Source organism: Hippopotamus amphibius, chromosome 2, assembly GCF_030028045.1.
Source record: "Hippopotamus amphibius kiboko isolate mHipAmp2 chromosome 2, mHipAmp2.hap2, whole genome shotgun sequence".
NCBI classification, from domain to species: Eukaryota; Metazoa; Chordata; class Mammalia; order Artiodactyla; family Hippopotamidae; genus Hippopotamus; species Hippopotamus amphibius.
The window spans coordinates 59,566,048-59,588,055 of NC_080187.1; the positions used below are offsets into that span (position 1 = coordinate 59,566,048).

General features: G+C 42.3%; 1 protein-coding gene across 5 annotated transcripts in view; it reads left to right on the top strand.

The window, feature by feature from the left end:
• ENTPD4 (ectonucleoside triphosphate diphosphohydrolase 4) overlaps positions 1–17,540 on the top strand; it is a 39,034-nt gene extending 21,494 nt beyond the window's left edge. For 2 of the 5 annotated variants that reach the window (XM_057720863.1, XM_057720860.1), the window contains exons 6-13: positions 69–172; positions 4,076–4,135; positions 4,401–4,555; positions 6,165–6,331; positions 9,135–9,459; positions 11,129–11,214; positions 12,103–12,264; positions 13,442–17,540. In XM_057720863.1, coding sequence (XP_057576846.1) covers positions 69–172; positions 4,076–4,135; positions 4,401–4,555; positions 6,165–6,331; positions 9,135–9,459; positions 11,129–11,214; positions 12,103–12,264; positions 13,442–13,670 — 1,288 coding nt within the window. In that variant the 3' untranslated portion in view covers positions 13,671–17,540. The remainder of the gene's footprint in view (positions 1–68; positions 173–4,075; positions 4,136–4,400; positions 4,556–6,164; positions 6,332–9,134; positions 9,460–11,128; positions 11,215–12,102; positions 12,265–13,441) is intronic. The other 3 variants (XR_009051232.1, XR_009051231.1, XM_057720861.1) reach the window with 3 other exon arrangements.
• The last annotated feature ends 4,468 nt before the right edge of the window (positions 17,541–22,008 follow it).

A 22,008-nucleotide genomic window follows, 5' to 3' on the forward strand; every position in this document is an offset into this window, starting at 1 on the left:
TTTCTTTTTAAAACAGAAAAATTCAGGATATAATATATTGATATGTAAATTTTTGGATTGTTTTACAGTCAGCAGAAAGCCATTCTGGAAGACCTTCTGACTGACATCCCTGTGCACTTTGACTTTCTGTTTTCTGACTCTCATGCAGAAGTAATTTCAGGGAAACAAGAAGGTTGGTATATTAGTCTTCAACTTGAAATTTGGGAAGCTATTCCTTTACGTCCTCCCAGTCTTACCCATGTACACTTTATTAAATTACTCTTAACATTTTAAAATTTGGGAAACGATAGCCTTCACATATTATAATTTTTAAATGGCAAAATTAATTTCTTACATGACTGGTCTTTATAATCTAAACATTAAGCCAGTAAAAAATAACTTAGTTTGTCTTCATCACATTTAGGAAATATATTTTGGACTCATTTTGATAGAAAAGTTTTGTGTTCCTTGCCTAAGTTATACAGCTTTCCGGAATTATAATAATTACTGAGCTGTTGGAACCTTCCACCGATTTACTTGCCAGGAAGGGGAAATTATTCTTGATTTTGATACACTGAGGAAATGTTCTGGTTTCAAAGAAATAATTCTACTTGAAAGTGAAAGGGCAAGTCAGTGAAATTATTTGGGGAATAGCTTGCTAGAAATGGAGACCAAAAAGCATTTATTTCAAAATCATCTATCATTTTGCCAAAACTTGGGTAAAATTCACATACTGCCATCCAGCTGTTTATAGGCAAGTGCGGTGCACAGCTGCTTATATAAGGTAGAGTTTTTTAGGTGCCATAAGGAGGATGAGGAAAAACTATCATGGGAATTTGAAAGGAGACTTTTCTCCCCCTAGCTAGGGGCATCATGGAGAAAGTGACCTTTGAACTGGGCCTCAAGGGTTAATTATAAATACAGTGTGCCAAAGCATAGTAAGGCTGGGGCTCTGAGAGAGGGTTAGGAAGCTCATTCTAGGCAGAAGAAATGATTTGAGTCAACATAGGTCGGAAAAGCTGCAGTGTGGACAGAGGAATAAAAATAATTTAGTGGGATGATGGCCCTTTTGAAAGGTTGTGGTAATATTAAAAGTTGAACAGGTCTTGGTGATGTCAGCATCATGGTGGTGTGCATGGTTCCTTTTCTCTCTCCCCTTTGATTTACAACTAATTGGACATCCATAACCAAAAAAAAAAGTCCCTCTGCACAGCACACCAGGACACCCAAGAAATCATCTCATCTGTGCCCGTGAAAGTGGGTGGATTGGACCTCAGAGGAGGTTGCAGAGCCAGGCCAGGGACAGCAAGGGTGGCAGTGGGCCAGCATGAGCTCTCTGGCAGAGGAGGTGGAGGGTGAAGGTGGTAAATTGGGGTGGGGAGTTTATCTGGCTGAGAGTACTGCAGTTGGAGGGACTCTGTGAGGAGAGACCACAACAACTAGGGGCAGAGAAAGAAAAGAGAAGGCGGCAGAGAGAATTCAAAATAGCTGTGAGGAAAAAAGTGAGTAAGCTACAGGAAAACTCACAAAGGCAGTACAGTGATCTCAGGAATAAAATTAACAAATGGAATAATTTACCAGAGAGATTGAAATTCTAAAAAAGAACCAAACAGAAATTCTGGAGCTGAAGAACTCAATAAATGAGATGAAGAATGCATTAGAAAGTGTTGGAAGTAGAGCAGCTCAGATGGAAGAGAGAATAAATGAGCTCAGGGTAGGAAAATAGAAATGTTTCAGGTGGAAGAGGAGAGACAACTAAGATTTTTTAAAGTGAAGAAGCCCTATGAGAACTATCAGGCTTCATTAGAAAAGCCAATGTAAGGTTAATGGGTATCTTAGAAGGAGGAGAGGGAGAGAAGGGAGCAGTAAGAATTCAGAGAAATAATAGCTGAGAACTTCCCAAACCTGAGGAAGGAACTGGATATACAAGTCCAAAAGCTAACGGAACAACTGTAATTTCAACACAAAAGACCATCTCCAAGACACAGTATTTTAAAACTGTCAGAAGTCAGTGATAAAAGAATTTTAAATGCAGCCAGGTTAAAAAAGGACAGTAACCTACAAAAAAAAAAAAAAACCCATTAGGCTATCACTGGAGTTCTCTGGAGAAAGTGTGTAGGCCAGGAGTGGAATAACATATTCAAAGTATTGAAAGGTAAAATTGCCAGCCAAAAATACTCTACCCAGTAAAGTTATCCTTCACATATGAAGGAGAAGTAAAGGCTTTTCCAGATAAACAAAAACTGAAGGAATTCACCATCATTAAACTGAAGAAAATGTTGAAAGGAGCTCTTCAAGCTGAAGTGACAAGATGAAAGTACAGAAAACTTTAATTAAGGTGATAAATGGAATTAAAAACTAACTCTCTTTTAGAATAGTGTATTAAGCAATTATAGCATAAAGATTAAAGGAAAAGAGCATTAAAAATAACTGTAGCTACTACAACTTGATAAAATTACAGCATAAAAAGAGAATTTGTGACACGAAAAATATAAAAGGGAAAAAGTAAAAGAATGGAACCTTTACAGGCGAATGAAGGTAAATTGTTATCAGCAGGAAAGGACTGTTTTATCTGTGAGGTATTTTATATAAACCTCTTGGTAACCACAGAGTAAATATCTGAGCAGAGATAAGAAACATAAAAAAGGGGGAAACTAAGCAAATCACTGTGGAAAACCACAAACTTTCAAAGATAATCAAAAACAGAAGGAAAAAGGAACAATGGAGAGACAACCAGAAAGCAAAAAATTAAATAGCAGTAGTAAATCCTTGAATTTCAGTAATCACTCTAAATGTAAATAGATTGAACTCACCAATCAAAAGGCACAGAGGGGCTGGATAAATCAAAAAACAAGACCCAACTATACACTGTTTACAGGAGACTCACTTCAGCTCTACAGACACACATAGGCTCAGAGTGAAACATTGAAAGATGATATTCCAAGCAAATAGAAACCAAAAGAAGGCTGGCATAGTTATATCAGACAAAATAGACTTCAAGACAACAAGGATAACATGTCAAAGAATATTGTTATATAATGACAAAGGGGTCAATACATCAAGAAAATATACCAGTTATAAATGTCTATGCTCCCAACCTCCAAGCACCAAAATATACTAAGCAAATACTGACACATCTTAGGGGAGGAATAGACAAAAATACAACAATATTAAGGACATAAGTACCTCACTATCAGCAATGGATACATTGTCCACACAGAAAATCAACAAGGAGGGACTTCCCTGGTGGCGCAGTGATTAAGAATCTGCCTGCCAGTGCAGGGGACACAGGTTTGATCCCTGGTCCAGGAAGATCCCACATGCCGAGGAGCAACTAAGCCCATGCACCGCAACTACTGAGCCTGTGCGCCACAACTACTGAGCCTGTGCGCCACAACTACTGAAGCCCGAGTGCCTTAGAGCCCACATGCCACAACTACTGAGCCCATGTGCTGCAACTGCTGAAGCCCGAGCACCACAACAGAGTAGCCACTGCTTGCCACAACTAGAGAAAGCCTGCATGCAGCAACAAAGACCCAACACATCAGAAAAAAAAAATTAAAAGTTGCCCTGGAAAAAAAGATCACTTAAAAAAAAAAAAGTCAACAAGGAAATGTTGGAATGAACCAGGACAAACAAACTTAACTGGCATATACAAAACATTCCATCCAATAGCAACTGAATACACATTTTTCTCAAGTGCACATGGAACGTTCTCCAGGATAGATCATATGATAGGACACAAAACAAATCTTAGCACCCTTAAGAAGATTTAAGTCATACCAACTACCTTTTCTGACCACAGCAATATGAAACAAAAATTTGGCAACATGACAAAAGCTGGAAAATCTACAACTTTCTGAAAACTAAACAGCATACTTCTCAACAACCAATGTGTCAAAGAAGAAATCAAAAGAGAAATTTAAAAGAAAACTATAGACCAACGACTAGGGAAAGAAAAAATACATCAGTAGAAATGTATTTTTTTCAGATAATGTTTTCACAGCTTGTCAGGGAATGAAATGTTTGCACAGACTGCACTGATCAGAATTATATAGAATATTTTAAAACTTTACTCTCTTTATAATGTCTCCAGGTGTGTATGCTTGGATTGGCATTAATTTTGTCCTCGGACGATTTGAGCATATTGAAGATGGTAAGTATCATGTTTCCAATGAATGTTATCTAACTGGAAATTATGTCTTTTTCTGTTTCGTGCAAAGCATAAAAAATGAGCTGGGTGTGTCGGAGCAGAGTGGGAGGTGCTATTGTGTCACACAGTGAACTTGATCTTACTGGGGAGGAGCAGGCTGGGTCTGCCTAGGAAACCTCGAACCTGTAACGAAAGCAGGATGACTCTTCACAAGATCCCGCTTCTCTGCATCTGTTTGGTTCCAGTGGATGTTTCTTGTTCTTTACAGATGATGAGGCAGTTGTGGAAGTTAACATCCCTGGCAGCGAAAGCAGCGAAGCCATTCTCCGTAAAAGAACAGCTGGTATTCTCGACATGGGAGGCGTGTCGACCCAGATAGCATACGAAGTTCCCAAAACTGTAAGCTTTGCCTCCTCACAGCAGGTTATTATCTGTACAAATTTCCTTCCGTTTGGTTTGATTTTCATTTAACATGTCTCCATCCATTTTTGTTTTGTTTTCTGAGTCTGAATACATCTTTACTGTGCTTGCTGAGGGTCCCACCTTCTCAACCCGGGAGAAAGGAGACAGGAGGAAACCAAGGCAAACCTCCACTAAGCCGTTTGTGTTTGTTCATTGAAGTCAGCTGGTTTGTTTTCCGAACTTGCCTAGAATTTTCCTTTGGTGTATATGTCAGCCACACACTTGAGTGTTTGTTTATTTCCAGTCACTTCTTTTCTCAGCAGGTATTGTAAAACTTAACATCATAGTATCAGATTTCTTAAGTTGTAGTTGGGAGAAATACTTTGTGTGTGTGGCTCAGACAGCTTTTGACTTCTGGAAAGAATAGAGGTTTGTATCCACTGCCTCCACGTTTCTGAACGTACGTTTTACTCTTATGTCTGCATCCCCTTCAGTACTGTAGTTTCCCAGTAGGCTGGGCGGCCTCATGTAGAGGGTGTCCACATGCATTCCTGAGTTGCTCTGTGTCTTTATTACTGTTTCCATTCAGCTCTAGATTAATACCTAGTGGAGTGAGTGATTAGGAGAGAGTGGAGCTGGACAAGCCTGAGCTGCATCATCACCCTGTCCTCACTGCTTGTGGCACCTTACACACGTCATTTAACTTCTTTGAGCGGATCTCTTCAGCTATAAATGGGACTGCAAGTGCCTGTAACAGAGGGTTATTATAAGGCTGACTGACGTGTGTGTATATCTAATGGCCTGTCAGGCACCTCATGTCAGCTCAATAAACATGGATTGATTTATTAAGCGCCTTAGAAAAATGCTTTGTAAATTCAAGTATTACAATTTGTGTTTCCTGCTTCCTTTCCAGACATGCCTCTAGAAACTATTACACTCTTTGTACAAAGTCATGTTTTCCCCTCAAAATAAAGTAAGAAACTCATAGGAAAGCAAGTTTGGAAAAAAATACTGAAAAATCAGGAATAAAAATTTCCCATGCATGCATCATCCAAAAAAGTTATTGTTAGCATTTTGATATATTTCTTTTCATTCTTTTTTTACCTATTTATAGTGTTTTAAAATATGGTTGTTATAATCTTACTGTTTGTACAGTCTTTTGTCCTTTATTTAACAGTGCATAAGTATATTCCTCCATAAACTTCATTACCATTATTAACTAACCCCCCCCCCCCCCCCCCGGAATTGTATATTTAGATGACATCCAGTTTTTCCTGTCACGGAATTGCAAAGGACATCTTTGTGTTTAAAGACTTTTCAGTTTTTAGGATTATTTTCAAACCATAGGACTCCATAGGTAGATTTACTAGATCAGAAGATTTGGAACCATATTGCTAATGTCCGTTTTCAAAAAGTCGTATCAGTATCACAAATGTGCAGCCCATCTGAAATTTCTTAGGTCAGGATTGTATTGAATTAGGAGGAATGCTGAGAAGGACCCTTGGGAAATGCAGGTGCAGAAATTTTTGCTCCTTTTAGATGAGAATTTTTGTAGATCCTTGTTTTTAACAGGAGGTAATTGTTTTTGTATTGCTTAAAATACTAAAGTTCGTGATCCTTACGTCTGCAGGAAGAAGTAGCTAAAAATTTATTGGCTGAATTTAACTTGGGATGTGATGTTCACCAAACTGAGCACGTGTACCGTGTCTACGTGGCCACGTTTCTTGGGTTTGGTGGCAATGCTGCTCGACAGAGATATGAAGACAGAATATTTGCCAGCACAATTCAGAAGAACAGGTAAAGCACCTTCCATTGCTCGGCTGTCACTTTGAAACCATGGTCTGTCCTCACAGAAGATGTATCCAGAGACCTCAGTCAGCAGAAGCATGTCAGCACTGATAGCTGTCTGTTGCCCCACCTACTGAGCTGGAGAAGAGATGAAAGGGCAACAGGGTCCTGCCTTTGGCCCCTGCCCATCAGGCTCCAGAGGAGGCTCTTGCTCTCTCAAGAGCCACGGCTCCCCTGCTGGATTAGAGGTTTCACTCTTAGGACATTAAAATACTTTTGAGCCCTGGGTGATGCTATTCCAAATTGCAAAGTCCTAAGGAAACTCAGCACCAGGGCCACTCAGATGTCCTGGAGGCCTGCAGGAAGCAGTGATAGCATTGAGTTATGGGATGTCCTGGTGATGTCATGGAAAGTCAGCCTGGGCAGTTATTTAGTGGATAAGACCATGGTGAGGGAAGTTATTCATGAGAAAGAAATGATCTAGAAGTCAAAGTTAGTGATTTTAAACATCATTAGCAGTGAAACTTTTAAAAATGAGTTTATGAAGAATTCTGGTATAGAAAATATACAAAAACACTAACAGTTTAAGTTTATTTTATAAGTTTAAGTGTATACCAATTATTTATTTGAAATTAGTCCATAAGAATAGAAAAGCCATTTGGATGAATAAAAAAAAATCTGAAATCTGGGGTTTTATATTAATTACTTTGTTTTTTTGATGAAACAATTTTGAGGGGAAAAATCCTGATTCATAGATGTAAGTGATGGTGTATTTTCTTGATCAGTTTGATCTTTTTTGTTGTTGTTGACATATAGTTCATGTACAATATTATATAACTTTTAGGTGTACAACATAGTGATTCACAATTTTTAAAGATTATACATTCCATTTATAGTTATTATAAAATATTGACTACAATTTAATCTTAAACCTGTGGAGGCCTGAACTTTAAGAAAGGCCAAGTCTGAGCCATTCAGTACCTCATTTTCCAGAAACTCGCATTTGTGAATAGGAAAAGCAATAAAAACCTGCTCTCTGTCTGCTCCAGACATTAATTGAATAGTGTTAGTTAAAGAGATATTAACTAGCCTCAGTTTCTTTTTAAAAATGGTGTGTTATATAGCACACTTTGGTGTCATTATTTTTAATGGTAGTAAAATAGAACTATTTTACAAGCGACATTTAAATTAGAATTTTTGAGAAACATCTTCTTCTGCAACCCTAATTTTTAATAATTGGTTTTAATGTCAAGAAGGTTGTATGATGGACAGTACAGTGGTACTTCTTAATTTAGACATAGAGCAGCTAAAAACTGTAGCATGAAGTATGCATTTGACTCAGACTTCCCTGGTGGTCCAGTGGTTAAGGTTCTGCGCTCCCAGTGCAGGGGGCCCAGGTTCAATTCCTCATCGGAGAACTAGATTCCGCATGCATGCCAAAACTAAAAGATCCTGCATGCCACAACTAAGACCCAGCGCAGCCAAATAAATTTTTTTAAAAGTATACATTTGACTCGTTTTGGACTTAATTATAAATGTTAGTCATCACTTCTTACATGTCACGAATCGAGCTTTGAAATGCATATTTATCTCTTTGCCGTTGGTAGTGATGATTGATTTTTTTTAAATTACTGAAACATTTTTGATTAATGGCAAAGACCTTAATTTATTACATGCAAGTGCATTTTGAGTTGCCCTGATCTTAGGAATAAATAACTTGTCAGTTGAGTGGCAGGTAAAAACTTAACGGCAGTGACTGAATATCAAATTCAGGCGCCCTCCTGATAAATACCTTTTAGGTCCATGGGATTTCCTGGTATCAAACAGTTATATAACTCCAGCTGTTGTTAGCTCTTTTCTGTTTCTCTGTTGCTTAACGGTGAGGACACATAGAAGGATGACAGATCTGGACATTTCACTGGGAAGTAATAAGCATAGGGCATTTCAGTGAATGAAATTAGGATTTCGGAGGAATTTCTCAGAGCCTGTAGTAAATAGAAACTCTGTTATCTACTGCAGTTGGGATCAATAGTTGGTTAACTTTGAAAATTCACTTAAAGCAGAGAATCATGAAAATAGAGTCAACCTCAGGCATTTTGTTTTAACTTGTGTATTCAGTTGCCAATCTATTGCTCTGGACTCAAGGCTTTTCTTAGGCTACATTTCTCATTTCTCCAGCAGGCACTGCACACACTCATCCTGATGTCATTTTGCCTTTCTTTAAAGAATACCAAGGCCTTAAAAACATCTGTGAAGCAATTTGATACCAATTCCATCTAGATTTTTACTAATTTTTCTCAACTTTTTTTTAACCTTACTAACACCTAATTTGACACCAGTTTTCTAGCAATTTGCCTTTATCATATTTTTCTAAGCCATCTAACCTAGCTTCCACAGGACCAGCAACTTCTTTTCACAGTCATATTTCTGTATGTAACTAAAATCATAAGCACTAGTGGCAAAAACGGGGCTGGGAACAACACGGTGGGTGGGCATTCGATTGCAGTGAACAGGAGACTGGAAGGAGCTCACTAACTGCGGACCTTCAGCAGCCAAGGGCACCAGGCTGTGTCACAGGGCATAGAAAGCATCAGTAATCTGACCAGGTCGTCGTTTCACTGGACTCCGTTCAGGTGTTTGCTTGTGCAGGTGTGTATCATGAAAGAGGAGCTCGAGTCCATGTTTTCCTAACTTAATTTTCCCGGAACCCTTTTGTGTTCCACAGGGCAGAGTTTGAGAAACACTGACTTAACAGCCACTTTCTTCACGGTTTTCTGTCGGTCTCATGATGAAGCTTCTTTGTGTCCTATAGGCTCCTGGGGAAACAGACTGGGCTGACTCCTGATACTCCATACCTGGACCCCTGCCTACCCCTGGACATTAAAGATGAAATCCAGCAAAATGGACAGACGTTGTACCTGCGGGGGACGGGAGACTTTGACCTGTGCCGAGACACCATCCAGCCTTTCATGAACAAAACAAATGAGACGCAGACCTCCCTCAATGGGGTCTACCAGCCCCCAATTCACTTCCAGAACAGTGAATTCTATGGCTTTTCTGAGTTCTACTACTGCACTGAGGATGTGTTACGGATGGGGGGAGACTACAACGCTGCCGCGTTCACTAGAGCTGCGAAGGTGACCGTCCAGGGAGCCCATGTGGACGGGGCCCCGGTCCAGAGCAGAGCAAGGGGGAGGGCGGGACGCTGTGTGCAGCACCTCGCAACCTGTTCTCTTGGCTGGGGCAAAAGGAACAGTCACAGCAGAAGCAAAAAGTCTCCTGTGAACCAACTTCTGCCTCCCACTCCGTGGACTGCGCTGGCCGTCAGTGGCTCCAGATGACAGTCTTTTACATGTAATAGTGTAATTCTGATCTACCCTTCACTGCCAGGACCGCTATTCTCTTGTTCTCCCTGCCTTCCTGACACCTTCCTAGGCTCTAAGCCTTGGTGATCCCAGACTTCCTTCCTTGGTCCTCTGACCTTCAGATTCTTGGCTATTCTCATCCGTGGTCATGGTTTACTGCTGCCTCTCAGGAAGAGGCTCCGCACCTGACCCCTGCCCAGTGCCTGCTAGATTTCACCACTCCAGACAACCCCATCTTCCTTCCCCTTCTGTTCTGCTGTGTTGTCTCTGTCATGGCATCATTAGCCATCCAGTCCCCCTCCCCCGAGCCCGGAGATACAGACTTCTCCCTGTCACTCATCCATCCCTTGCCTTGATGATAGCAGTCATCAAGCATATTACTGTATGTCATAAATGTTTCTCAGACCCCTGCGCTCCCTGCTTTCTGTCCTACCCTCACTGTCCCAGTCCTGGCCCCTGTCTGTCACCTGCACTGTGCAGGAGCTTCCCTGTGGCCCTCCTGCATCTGGTCTCCCTTCCATAGTTCATCCTCCACACCGCTCCCCAGTGTTCTGTTTAAAACCCAGGTACAACCAGCTGCTCTCCTGTTGAACGTCTTCAGTGGCTTTCTCTTGCTTCCAGGATGAATTTCAAATACCTTAGTGTGTCCTCCCCACCCTTTAGCCTCATGTCACCCCCTGACACTTGATGGTCTAATCATATCCGGTGTCTTTTCATTTCCCTCCCCTCTGTGCTCCCTCCCACTTGTCTTCATCCGTGGTGTTTCCTCTGCCTGAGCTGCATCCTCAGCCTCTCACCCCAGGCTGAGTGCCATTCTCTGTATCCCCTGTTGTGAGTGTCACTGCCTCTGTGAGCCTCAATTTCTTCATCCTTTAAGTAAAGGTGGGAATAGCAGCCGTGTTAAGGAGTTAAGCATTACATTCGGAAAAGGTGCCGACACAGGGTTCAGTAAATGCTAGCTGTTAACGTAAACATCATTACAAATAACGTGAGGAAAGGTGTAACCTCTTTTCCCTTCTCTTAAAGACAGAACCTTTCTTAATCGTCTTTGTGTTCCCAGAACCTTGCATTGTGTAGCCACAGACATAGGTATTCAGTTTGAACTGGCTGAAGTACGCCTGTCACATGCAGTCGTGGCGGGGTGGGGAGATGGGGAGAAACTTAGCAGCTTTGAAGAAGTTGGTTGTGGGCAGTGAGATTCTCTTTAACAATAACTCTGGCCGAATTTTAAGACAAGCACAAGCACTGCCTCTGCTCATCAGTAAGCATTCACAGAGTGCTCGTGTGTCTCGTCCTCGTCGGGCACAGACAGAGGTTAAGCTCGTGTCTCCTAATTGGAAGGATGTGTTTGTTATGAATATGAATTCGGTAAAAACTTTTAAAATGAAAAAAATTTCACAAATCTTTCCTGGTGATTTATTTGGGGTGAAATTTCTTTCAGGATTATTGTGCAACAAAGTGGTCGATCTTGCGGGAACGCTTTGACCGAGGACTGTATGCCTCTCACGCCGACCTCCACAGGCTCAAGTAAGTCGTGGACAGCCGAGCCCAGGGTGTGTTGAGGAAACTGTGTGTCCAGGCTTGGCCATACCCTGGCCCCGATCTACCTTTCTGTCCTTGTCAGTCCCTACTCCTCCTCATCTCAGATGGACAGCAGATACTGGTGCCCAAATGTATCTTGCAGTTTGGGGCTCGGTTTTGCTCTTAATTCCGCCTGGAATTCCCCTGTGCATCCTCTGCTCGTTGACATCTTGCCCAGACGTCAGAGTTCAGATGCTGTCCCTTCTGAGTCTTCCTCTGTCCACTCAGCCAGGCTCCGTGCCTCTCTCTGCGTCTCCAGAACACTCATTATGTCTCTCTAGTGGCGTTTATCACATTCTGTTTTGTTTTATAGTTATTTGTTGCTTTATAAAATCCTCTTTCATTATAAGTCACTTAAGCACATTGGTTATCTTATTATTTATTATGGTATCTTATTACTTGCTTAGCCCAGTGCTTTGCAGAAAGCAAGCCTCTGATATTTAGAATTGTAGACTATCAGAGTTGAAAAGGACCCAGCTATCTTCGCATTCTATAATAGACTGAGGTCCAGGGAAGGTGAAACTTGTTCAGTATTTATTCAGTACTGAATTGAGTAAGTGATGGAAGGCCTGAGGGGGAAATCTCCCGTGGCCACCACGTATTAAATTATACGGAGACCAGGTTTCATGAGTGGATTGATTTTGACAGATGAACAGTGTGGGACGAAGGGTAAAACAAGCAGGTCAGCCGGAGACCTGTACGGCTGGTGTGGCCCTCAGAGCACCGGCCTCGTGAGGCCTGTGCGCCCACGTCGGTCACAGAGCGCAGGGCTGACTCTGGGCACATGCATTTGGACCAGTGACTCCGTCCCACTCACGTTTGTCCTGTTTGTAGGTATCAGTGCTTCAAATCCGCCTGGATGTTTGAGGTGTTCCACAGGGGCTTCTCATTTCCCATCAACTACAAAAATTTAAAGACAGCCTTGCAAATTTACGACAAGGAGGTTCAGTGGACCCTCGGAGCAATCCTCTACAGGACCCGCTTTTTACCCTTGAGGTATGGCAGGGAATTTGCTAACGAGAATTCAACAGAAGATGCTTCTCTGGGTCCACGGCATCGTGGGCAGTGGGTGTGGGTGTTTGGGGCAGTGTTAGTGCTGGCTGTGGGCAGAATGGGAGAGTCGGGGAGGTCTGACTTGGTCTTCCCCACCGGTGCCTCCTCCCTTCCCACCCCACCATCCCAGCATAGGCAGCACAAAAGTGTTTGATTATTCCCAGCTGTCTGTTCCCTAGCCCCCGCACAGAAGGGTCCGTTCCAGGGTCCTTAACCTTTATGGCCTTGGACTCCTTCTCCAAATTCTGTTTTTAACGCATAATATAAATACATAGGTTATAGAAGAAACCATTGTATTGCAGTACATTTGTAAAAATATTACAGAAGACATATTTGTGATGCAGTGATACACGTTCTTCTTTATTAGCACATTACAGAGCAAGACCTGGCAGCAGAATTCCTACTTCCTGTGAGTTAAGTGTAGTGATGCCGGTGATGATATTTTGAGGCATCTGCAGAACAATGTGATGTAAAAGAACTGTGAGTTTCACTAGGAACAGAGTCACAAGTACTGCTGATACTGTAATATCAGTGGTTTTTTGTCTCCATTCACATTCAATGAAAATACTGCATTACAACCAGAGATTGGTAAAATAAAAGACATGACTTTTTCTCCAGTCAAGTTCACAGACCTAGCTGTCAGTTGACTTCCCCCGTAAGAACCCTGGTTCACGAATAAATGAGCTATTAGCTGTTTTTGTTTTTGTTTTTTCCCTTCATTTAATTAAGCATCTCCCAGCAGCACATTTAGCTGCGTTAACTGCAAAAGTTGTGAGTAGTGGGTGTTACTGGTAACAAACATGTAGTTTGATTCCACATTGGCTTCTCTGTACTAGTGAAACACTCACAGTTCTTTTAACTTTCTCTGATTTTTGTTACCCAAATTATAATGATGGTAACACCTACAGACTTAGGAATACACTTTCATATGTTATTGGGTGGTATCCCCTCTGCTGGGTCACATTAGCCTACAGTTTAGAGGTGAGGAAACTGAGTCTGGGAGCCTGTGGTTACAGTTTCTGCAGAGCTGAGTCCCAAACTAGGTCCCTCCCACCCCGTCCTGCGCACTGTTCCCGCCTGCCTAGTTAGTTCTTGTTTGTTCTTGTTCCCCTGTGGGCAGAGATATCCAGCAAGAGACCTTCCGGGCCAGCCACGCGCACTGGAGGGGCTTCTCCTTTGTGTACAATCACTACCTGTTCTCGGGCTGCTTCCTGGTGGTCCTGCTCGCCATCCTCCTCTACCTGCTGCGGCTGCGGCGCATTCACAGGCGGGCCCCGCGCGGTGGCTCGGCTGCCACCATCTGGCTGGAGGAAGGCCTTCCGTCCCAGAAGATCGCTGGTACCTTATGAACCAGAGTTCGAGCCCCTGAAAGACTCTAAAGGAAAAGCCATTTTTGCCTCAGGTTTCGCCTCTTTATTCTCATTTGGTTTTGTTTTTCCTTTCCTTTTTCGTTCCTTGAGACAAAGCCAAAATCAACTGTTCATAAACTCTGCTGTCCTGGAAGTACCGCCTTTAGCTGTTCTGTGTACAGCTTTAAGTTGCGGAGTAGGGAAAAGGGAACATCACTTCATTTTTGCTGCATAGGATATCTGCCAAAAATTACTACGATTTTTGGTTGTTCTTTAAGGTATATTCGATTTTAAACAGATGCATTTTGATATTGGAGGGAAACGGCAGGTTGTTCTCTGTCAGAGGAGGTGGGACCGAGGGGTGATGCTTTCACAGAACCAGAACACGTACTGACTGGACTGATCATCCCCTTTTTTCCTTTATCTTGAAAGCGCTAACCTAAAGAGGGAGGTGTTTAGTTTTATTTATTGTCCAGGGCTGTTGCTGCTTGTTTTCTTTGCCAGTTTAAAAAATCAAAACCATTTATATCCAAAATAGAGAGAGGTATAGGCACCAGGAGGTAACAGTTTTTAAAATTGATGGTGAAGAGACCTGAAAAATGTGAAAAGATGACCGGAGTGCTGTGTGTGTGTGAGGGTGAGTGTGTGTGTATGAGGGTGTGTGTGTGTGTGAGTGTGTGTGTGTGTGAGAGTGAGAGTGTGTGTATGTATGAGGGTGAGAGATAGAGAGTGTGTGTGTGTGTGCGCGCGTGCGTATGAAAACCACTGATGGGAGAGAGTGAGGGAGTGCAGTGCTCTCACTTTTAAAAGCACACACTTCAGAATGCACTGTTCCATTTCATTTAGAAAAATCACTCCCTGTTACCGTTATCTTTTCCTGACTACAGGTAGTTACTTTCTTCATCTCATCTTTCAGCGGCCTTAGGACACTATGTTTTTGACTGAGTTGGAAAATTCATAGTTTCACTGGTTTTGCTGTTGTTGTTAGAACTGGTGCTGGTGCTTGTCAACAGGCATGTCCTTACTTCTCAGTAGTTCGTTTGTGCTTGTTTAATTGTGCTCCAGTTTCTTCCATCTTCAAGTTGGTATCTCCCCTGCCTTCGTATTTCAGAGACTTAGCTTGACTGTTGTGGTTGAAGTGGTGCTGGCAGGGGCCCTGTAAATCCAGACAGAGAAGAACTGAACACAGGAAATCAACTCAGATTTTGAAGAAAACAAGTTTGACATTTTAAACAAAAACCTAAAAAGGACAACTGGATTGGCATGTATGAGATTAGTGGTTTTTTACCTACTCATTTGGTTTAGAAGCTTTGGAAATTCTCATACAGTTTTTTAGGTGATGTTCTTTTTTGTGCGTGTGTGTGTTTGCATGTGTATGTGTTTCTGAAGTTAAGGAACAACCTGTGTTTCTTAACTCCAGAACAGCTATATTCATCTAGTTGGTAACAAATGTATATTTTGAGAATCATTAGCTGCTTTTTTAAAAAATGGCTGATGAGAGAAAGAATTCAGGTTCTGAAGCCCTTATTTAATTTAGAAAAGATTTTTGGATTTTCATCTTGTCTGTTAATTACTTAAAAATGTGACATATAGTATATTGATGACTTAAAAGATTGCAGATTTGTGAAAGAAATGCAAATCCTCTGGTTCTGCTCTTCAAAGTGAATATTCTAACAATGCAAAAATTATTGGTAGAAAGTTTGCCTCTCAAATATAAAGAAGGTCGGAGGAGCTGTGTGGTGTTATAGCATCTGATGTGTAGAGAGACTTATTTCAGAGAGGATGGAGACAGATGTCTTACGAAAAATCCAGGTTCTGAAATGCTGGTCTCCAGCTCTTTAAGTCCTTGGTCCCTGGTAAACACCGTTCCTTTTCAAGATGTAGCCACACTTGAGCTGCGTCATGGGTACCCCAGGGGCAGAGTGAGCTGGTGTGCTTCTCCTTGACTTCTTAGAGGGGGTTTACCCTGTGGACTGTTGGTGGCATTAGTGTTGAAGAAGAAGTAAGTTTACTTGTTAGCTTTTCTACCACCAGCCATTTGCAGTAGTAAGGCCCTAACCTGCAGAATGAAACTTTTCCAATGTCTAGAATATGTGATTTTGCCTTTCAAATCAAGGCAAGGATAAGCTAGCATAAGCACAGATTTAAATAGGCCTAAATTAAGACCTCCTATGATAAATAGCCACTTTTTAAATGAAGGATGCTAATCTGGTCCAGCTCTCTACTGTTTGGGGAGCACAGTAGAGACCAGCATGGAGGATCCAAGCCTGAGCTTCCGTCTGCAAGGACCTACCTCACTCACCAGAAGAAGTCCCCAAATTAGAGTTCCAAGGCCCAGCAGCCTTGTACTTTGCACAGTTCGGTGCCGTGTCCGCTGCCAAAGAACTCCTGGAGCAGGCTTGGCAGACTCGCCCACAGGGAAAATCTAGGAGACTCTTGAGCTAAGAATGGTTTTTCAATTTTTAAAAAGTCATTAAAGGAAAAACACATGACGAATACACAACAGAGACTACATGTGGCCTGTAGAACCTCAAATATTTACTAAGTGTCCCTTTACAGAAGACATTTGCTGACCCTGCAGGACGGTCCCATTCAAGAATGGACGTACAGCCACATCCTCTTCATTCAGGAAGGCAGTTACCACGCATGAGCACAAAAAGAGGGGCCAGAGAAGTGACCAGTTCAATTTGAAAATAGTTGTTTATGCACCAGAATTTCACTTATCTTTTCTTCTAGATTCTTTTCAAGGTGGGTTTTCTAATAAGCCACATAACAGACTCCTCCCTCCCCCTGGTCCAAATTTAAAACGTGCTATTGGGGAGGGCTCACTGTGTTGTGTTAAGATGTCTGCCGTCTTGAGAAGGTCTCAGTAGCTTTTCCCTGCCCCAGGCGAGAAGAGGCCAGGAACCTTCTCTCAGCGCTGCAGGCCTGGGCTGGGGTGAGAGGCAAGCATGGGAGGGGCTTAACTCAGGAAGCGAAGAATGTCAATTAAGGGCTGGCCAGTAAGGCAGTAAGCTCTGAACACGTCTAGCGATAGAAAGCAAGAGAAATTGGACTGGTGGGAACTTGCTAAAACCCTCGCAGAGAGAACAACGTTCTGTGTTAATGCTTGATTTTCCACAAGACTTCTGCAGTAAATGCTTCGGTTCTATCGTCATATCTGTGCTGCTCCTTTTTAAACCTCCAGAGGATGTTCTCGAAGATTTTACAATCCGTTTGAGGACATCACAGCAAAAGTACAAACAGACTGATTTGTACCAGTGATTTTTGCACATTTTCACCCTAAACTGCTGGCTTTCTGCAGTGCTCCCCACCCCAGAGGCTGGGGAGACCTCTTGCTCTGCCGTTGTCACACCTGTGCGCCCAGGTGGGCAAGCTCTAGATTACCCAGTGTTTAAATTTGAAACTCAGGCCTACATAGGATACTTTTCCTCCTAAGAAGCATGCACTACTTAGCAAGAAACTCAAAAAGGCAAATGTGTTTTCCAAGCTTTTAAAAAAATCAGCTTTAGCATTTTGTGTGGTAACGTGCAGTGCAGCAAAACTACCTACGAGTAAATTATTTATTTATTTCTATTTCAGGGTTTTGTTTTTTTCATGGTTTTTATGGATTTTCCGCTTCCGTAATGGATGATGTGACCAACCAAGGAGAATTCTTTGTTCTGTTACTAAGATTATATTTTATGGTTAGGAGTTATGCAAACTAAGGGAGCACCTTTGAATGTTTCTTATTTAAATGATGTTTTCCATTCGAAGAATAATTATCTTTGGGGGTTGTTGTGGTGTCTGTCACTTTCTGTATCTGGCAACCTCACGTTGCTGCACTCCACATGGACGGGTGTCGAGAATAAAAGGAAAGTTTATCCGGTGGCCCATAGACTCTGTGTGAGCTTGCTTTCTTGTGACTTTTAAAGAGATTTTTCTCTGATGTTTGAATCTTGTTATCTGACAGAATGCTTAGTTGAACTTGAATCTACATTCAGTAAAATAAATTGTCTGAGTCTGACTACGCACTCCATGCGTTTGCTGTATTTGAGGTGCATATAATGAAGCTGTGCTGTGTGTGTGGTGGAGCGAGGGGTCCAGGCCTTCTGCAGCAGGAAAACCAAATATTTCACAAGGAGAAATATTTACCCTGGTGTAACATCAAGCCATTCATCAACAATAAAGGCCAGGGACTTCCCTGGTGGCACGGTGGTTAAGAATCCACCTGCCGATGCAGGGGACACGGGTTCGATCCCTGGTCCAAGAAGATCCCACATGCTGTGGAGCAACTTAGCCCGTGAGCCACAACTACTGAACCTGTGCTCTAGAGCCCTTGAGCCACAGCTACTGAAGCCCACGAGCCTAGAGCAACAAGAGAAACAACAAGAGAAGCCATCGCAGTGAGAAGCCCGCACACTGCAACTAGAGAAAGCCCACGTGCAGCAATGAAGACCCAACATAGCAGTAAATAAATAAGTAAATATATTAAAAAAACAATTCTGAGACTTTTGTTTATAAGGTTATCATTTTAAAGTACCCATTAACTATATATATACGTACAAAGAAAAGAAATTATCCAATTTTATGTGTTTTGTGTTCTAGGTAGTAAAATCATGGCTAACCCTATATTACACAGTTGGCAGTTAGATCTAAGCTTAAAGCCACTGGCTTATTTCTAGAGAAGCATGAATCCCATTATTTATGATGCTGACCCTCTTTTTCAGCGATTTGAGAATATATAAATAGAGCTCTTCCTGCAGGAGGAGAGCCATAACCTGAAAATAAGTGATAGAGACAGATGGAAAAAGAAGGGGACCAGCTGCTAAGAACAACAAAAATAAAAGCAGGGCAGGTTCGGGGGAGGCAGAACCAAAAGGGAGTGTGTGGAGGGCAGGGAGCACAGGAGTGCGGAGCCCCAGCTACGGACCGCAGGAAGGAAGGAATAATAATGTTAAAAGAAAACCTTAAATCATTTTGAGGCACTGCAATAAATATAGGCCTCTGGGCCTGAGGGTAAATACATTAAAATATATCAAAGGCTTCTAAAGATGTCTGCCTTTTATTCCATTCCTTGGAAGAGAAGTAAGTGCTTGCTTCCAACGGCTGCCCCGTTAACAGATCTGCAAGGCAGCAGTTCTGGGTTTTAGTTTGTTTTTCATCTGTTTCCATTTGCTCCATGAGTCTGGAATGCACAAGTGGATCTTTTTTTTTCTTTCCTGAGATCCCGAAATGCCAATGGTTTGCACAGAGGGGTTTGAGGCGCTCTCACTGTCTTCAGAGCAGAGACGTGAACGTCATCTCTATCTGAGACAGATTGTCTTCTTAAGGAAAGTCATCCAAGACACAGGAGCACCCTTTCTCCCAAACCCCAACGTGCAGATTGGGGGTTTGCCTGGAGCCGAGCCTCCCAGCTGGAGAAAATGCTACACCCGGAAGGGTGCTCTCAGCCCTGTGTCTCCTCTAGTCTGGGAGCCTGATGGCCTCGGCCTGTGATGTGCCGCCACTTAACAAAAGGAGAGTTGATGGATCTGTTGCATTTTCCTTTGTCTTCAGCAAGCTTAGCTCCCCTCCTGCTTTCTGTTAACAAGTCCATTAAAGCTGAGCTGCTTGGCCTTCCATCTCCGCCCATCACCCTTGATGCTGTTTGGCAGGTGGATTGTATCCGGGCTCCAGACTTCACGGCCACTTAAACATTTCTGTCAGCAGCCCCGTTGTGTGTCAGAGACCCAAACAAGAAGCCCAAACAAGAAAGGCTGGCCTTAAGATTTCCACTCTGAGAAAATTGCTGAAAGCTCCTCATAGAGCATGGTGGTGTTGGGCACAGAAGGCAGGCTTCTTGTTTGAATACAGAAGCAACTAAAGGGAGGGGAAAGGAGATATTTTTTTTTTTTCCTCCTGAAAAAAGGAGAAGGGGGAAAAGTTGGTCTGTGGCCAGGCCACCAGAAGACAGAATGCCTTCCTGATTCCCAGCATGGAATGTACTCTTTTACTGTATTATTTTTAGAAAGTCCCAGGCTGGCTCTTCTCAGTGTCTTCCCAGGTTTATAATTTTTAATTTTGATAGCACCTTCCACCCTTTTTGTGATAATTGGAGTTTGAAGTGGGCAATTTTGGAGGGATTAATCATCCTCTTCTTGGCCTGTGATTACCCACGACTTAAATGCCAGGAACCAGACTCAGCACTCTGTCTTCCCGAGGGTCCATCTCCACCTAGTACAAGCTTGATGTATTACCTAGATTTTAGATTCAGAAAGATTGAGACACTTAAATGTTCAATGGGCTCCACCCAGCCTTGTAAAGTTCTCTATTTGGGTCATGGCAGCAAAACAGAATTTTCTGGAAGTTCCTGGCCATTCTCCATAATGTTCAAATTACATTTTAAAATCCTCTTCAGCCTTCGGTGGCCCTGTTGTCCATTGGTCTATCTGTTCCATCCCTGGATCCCCTTGAACATGAATCATGATGGGTCTTGTGTTTACTTTCTGTATTTCTGTATTTAAAACTAATCCAACAAAGAAAACACCACATAGCACATAGAGCTTCATAAATGTCTGTAGTCTAATAAAAAAAAAATCTGGTTTCTTTGTGAAGTCGCTAACTCTTTAGGTTCCTAGGATTTGCAATATACATTTTATAAATCTTTTATTCTCAATCTTCTTTCCAGATCACAGAGTTTTGTACAGATTTAAAACCACATGCAAAAATAAAATAAAATAATAAAAAAAAAAAAAAAAGAAAAAAAAAAAACCACATGCAGTGTGGTGTGAAGGGTGAGGTGGAATCCCAGGCCTGTCTCTCTCTTTCTCTCTTCTCTCTCACCATAAAGTTTGTTAAGGGAGTGTAGCATTTTCCAGCTTTATGTATGTAAGAGGCTGAGTCAAAACTTATCCACATTCTGGCTGTAGAGTTTAATTAACTTTTAGAAAAGACAAATACATCATTTTTCGACATAATCTTGCTTTGCAGTACTGTCCATCTGTGAACAAGCTTTCGTGTTCCCTCATTAAAAAATGTTTCAGGCTGACCTGCAAGCCATGGATGCACTGCTGTCTTCACTTCATCAGAAGTGAATCTTTGTCCTCGTAGGGCTGCTTTCAGGGGACCAAACAGGTGAAAGCCAGGTGGAGCAAGATCAGGACTATAGGGAGGATGCTTTAACACCTCAAAATGAAGTTTTTGGAGTGTGTCGACAGTATGGACAGAAGTGTGCAGACTTGCACACCCTCAGATCGCAAGAAACGAATCACTGCACGCTTCTCTTTTGTACAGACCACAAGTGGGGCATCCATTTTTGCTCACACGGCAGTTACAAATGAACTGATGTAACATGTTCACACCTGCACAGCAGCGACTGGGAAAACAGTAGCCTTGAATGGAAAGTGGTGATAAGACAGTGCGGCCAACAGAAGTTTCAATATAAACGGAGTGTGGATAATTTTTGACCCACCCTCATAGAAAAACTTGAGACCCAAATTACTTCAATTGGTTTTCCTTAACCATGAAGTCTTGAAAAAAGTGGAAAAAGAATTCCGAAAACTAGGTGAGTAGAGGCAAAGTAAGATGAATGTTTTCCAAAGCCCAGCTTGAAGAAAATTTCTGTATATGATCTTATTCTAGGCATAGCTTCAGAATTTTTTCCTTCTAAATTGTACTTAAAAGTTATTCACCTTTTAAACCCCACCACCCAAAGCACTAAATGCAAGGGGAGGGGAAGAATGGATTTAGCTGCATCAAAAGTAAGGATTTCTGTTCAACAGCCATCACAATCAAAGCTAACAGGCAGCCAACCAAACGGGTATTTGCAGTAACTAGAATTGAAAAGGGATTAATATGTTATACAAGGTTTCCTGCAAATCAGCAAGAAAAAGGAAACCCAAAAGAAAAATGGGCTATTGGGGGAGTTCCCTGGTTGTCCAGTGGTTAGGACATGGCACTTTCACTGATGTGGCCTGGGGTTCAGTCCCTCCTCGGGAACTAAGATCCCACAAGCCACGTGGTGTGGCCAGGAGGAAGGAAGGAGGGGTGGGGGGAGAGGGAGGGAGGAAGAAAAATGAGCTAGGGAGGGAGGGAGGAAGGGAGGGAGGAAGGAAGGAAAGAAAGTGGGCTGTGGATGACCCACAGAAGGATGAGCCTGAATGACTAATAAGGGAGAAACTAAGGGAGCCAGAGATGTGCAGATGGAAATAAGGAGCTGCTACCTTGTGCCCCTGGAACTGCCACACTTGAAGTGTTGGCAGTGATGTGGGGACAATCGCTTCGGTGTTGCTGGTGGTAGTGGAAACCGCTTCAGGTGCTCTAGGAAGCAAGCTGGCAGCACTCTAAAGTTAGCCATGCGCACGTCCAAGACCCAGCA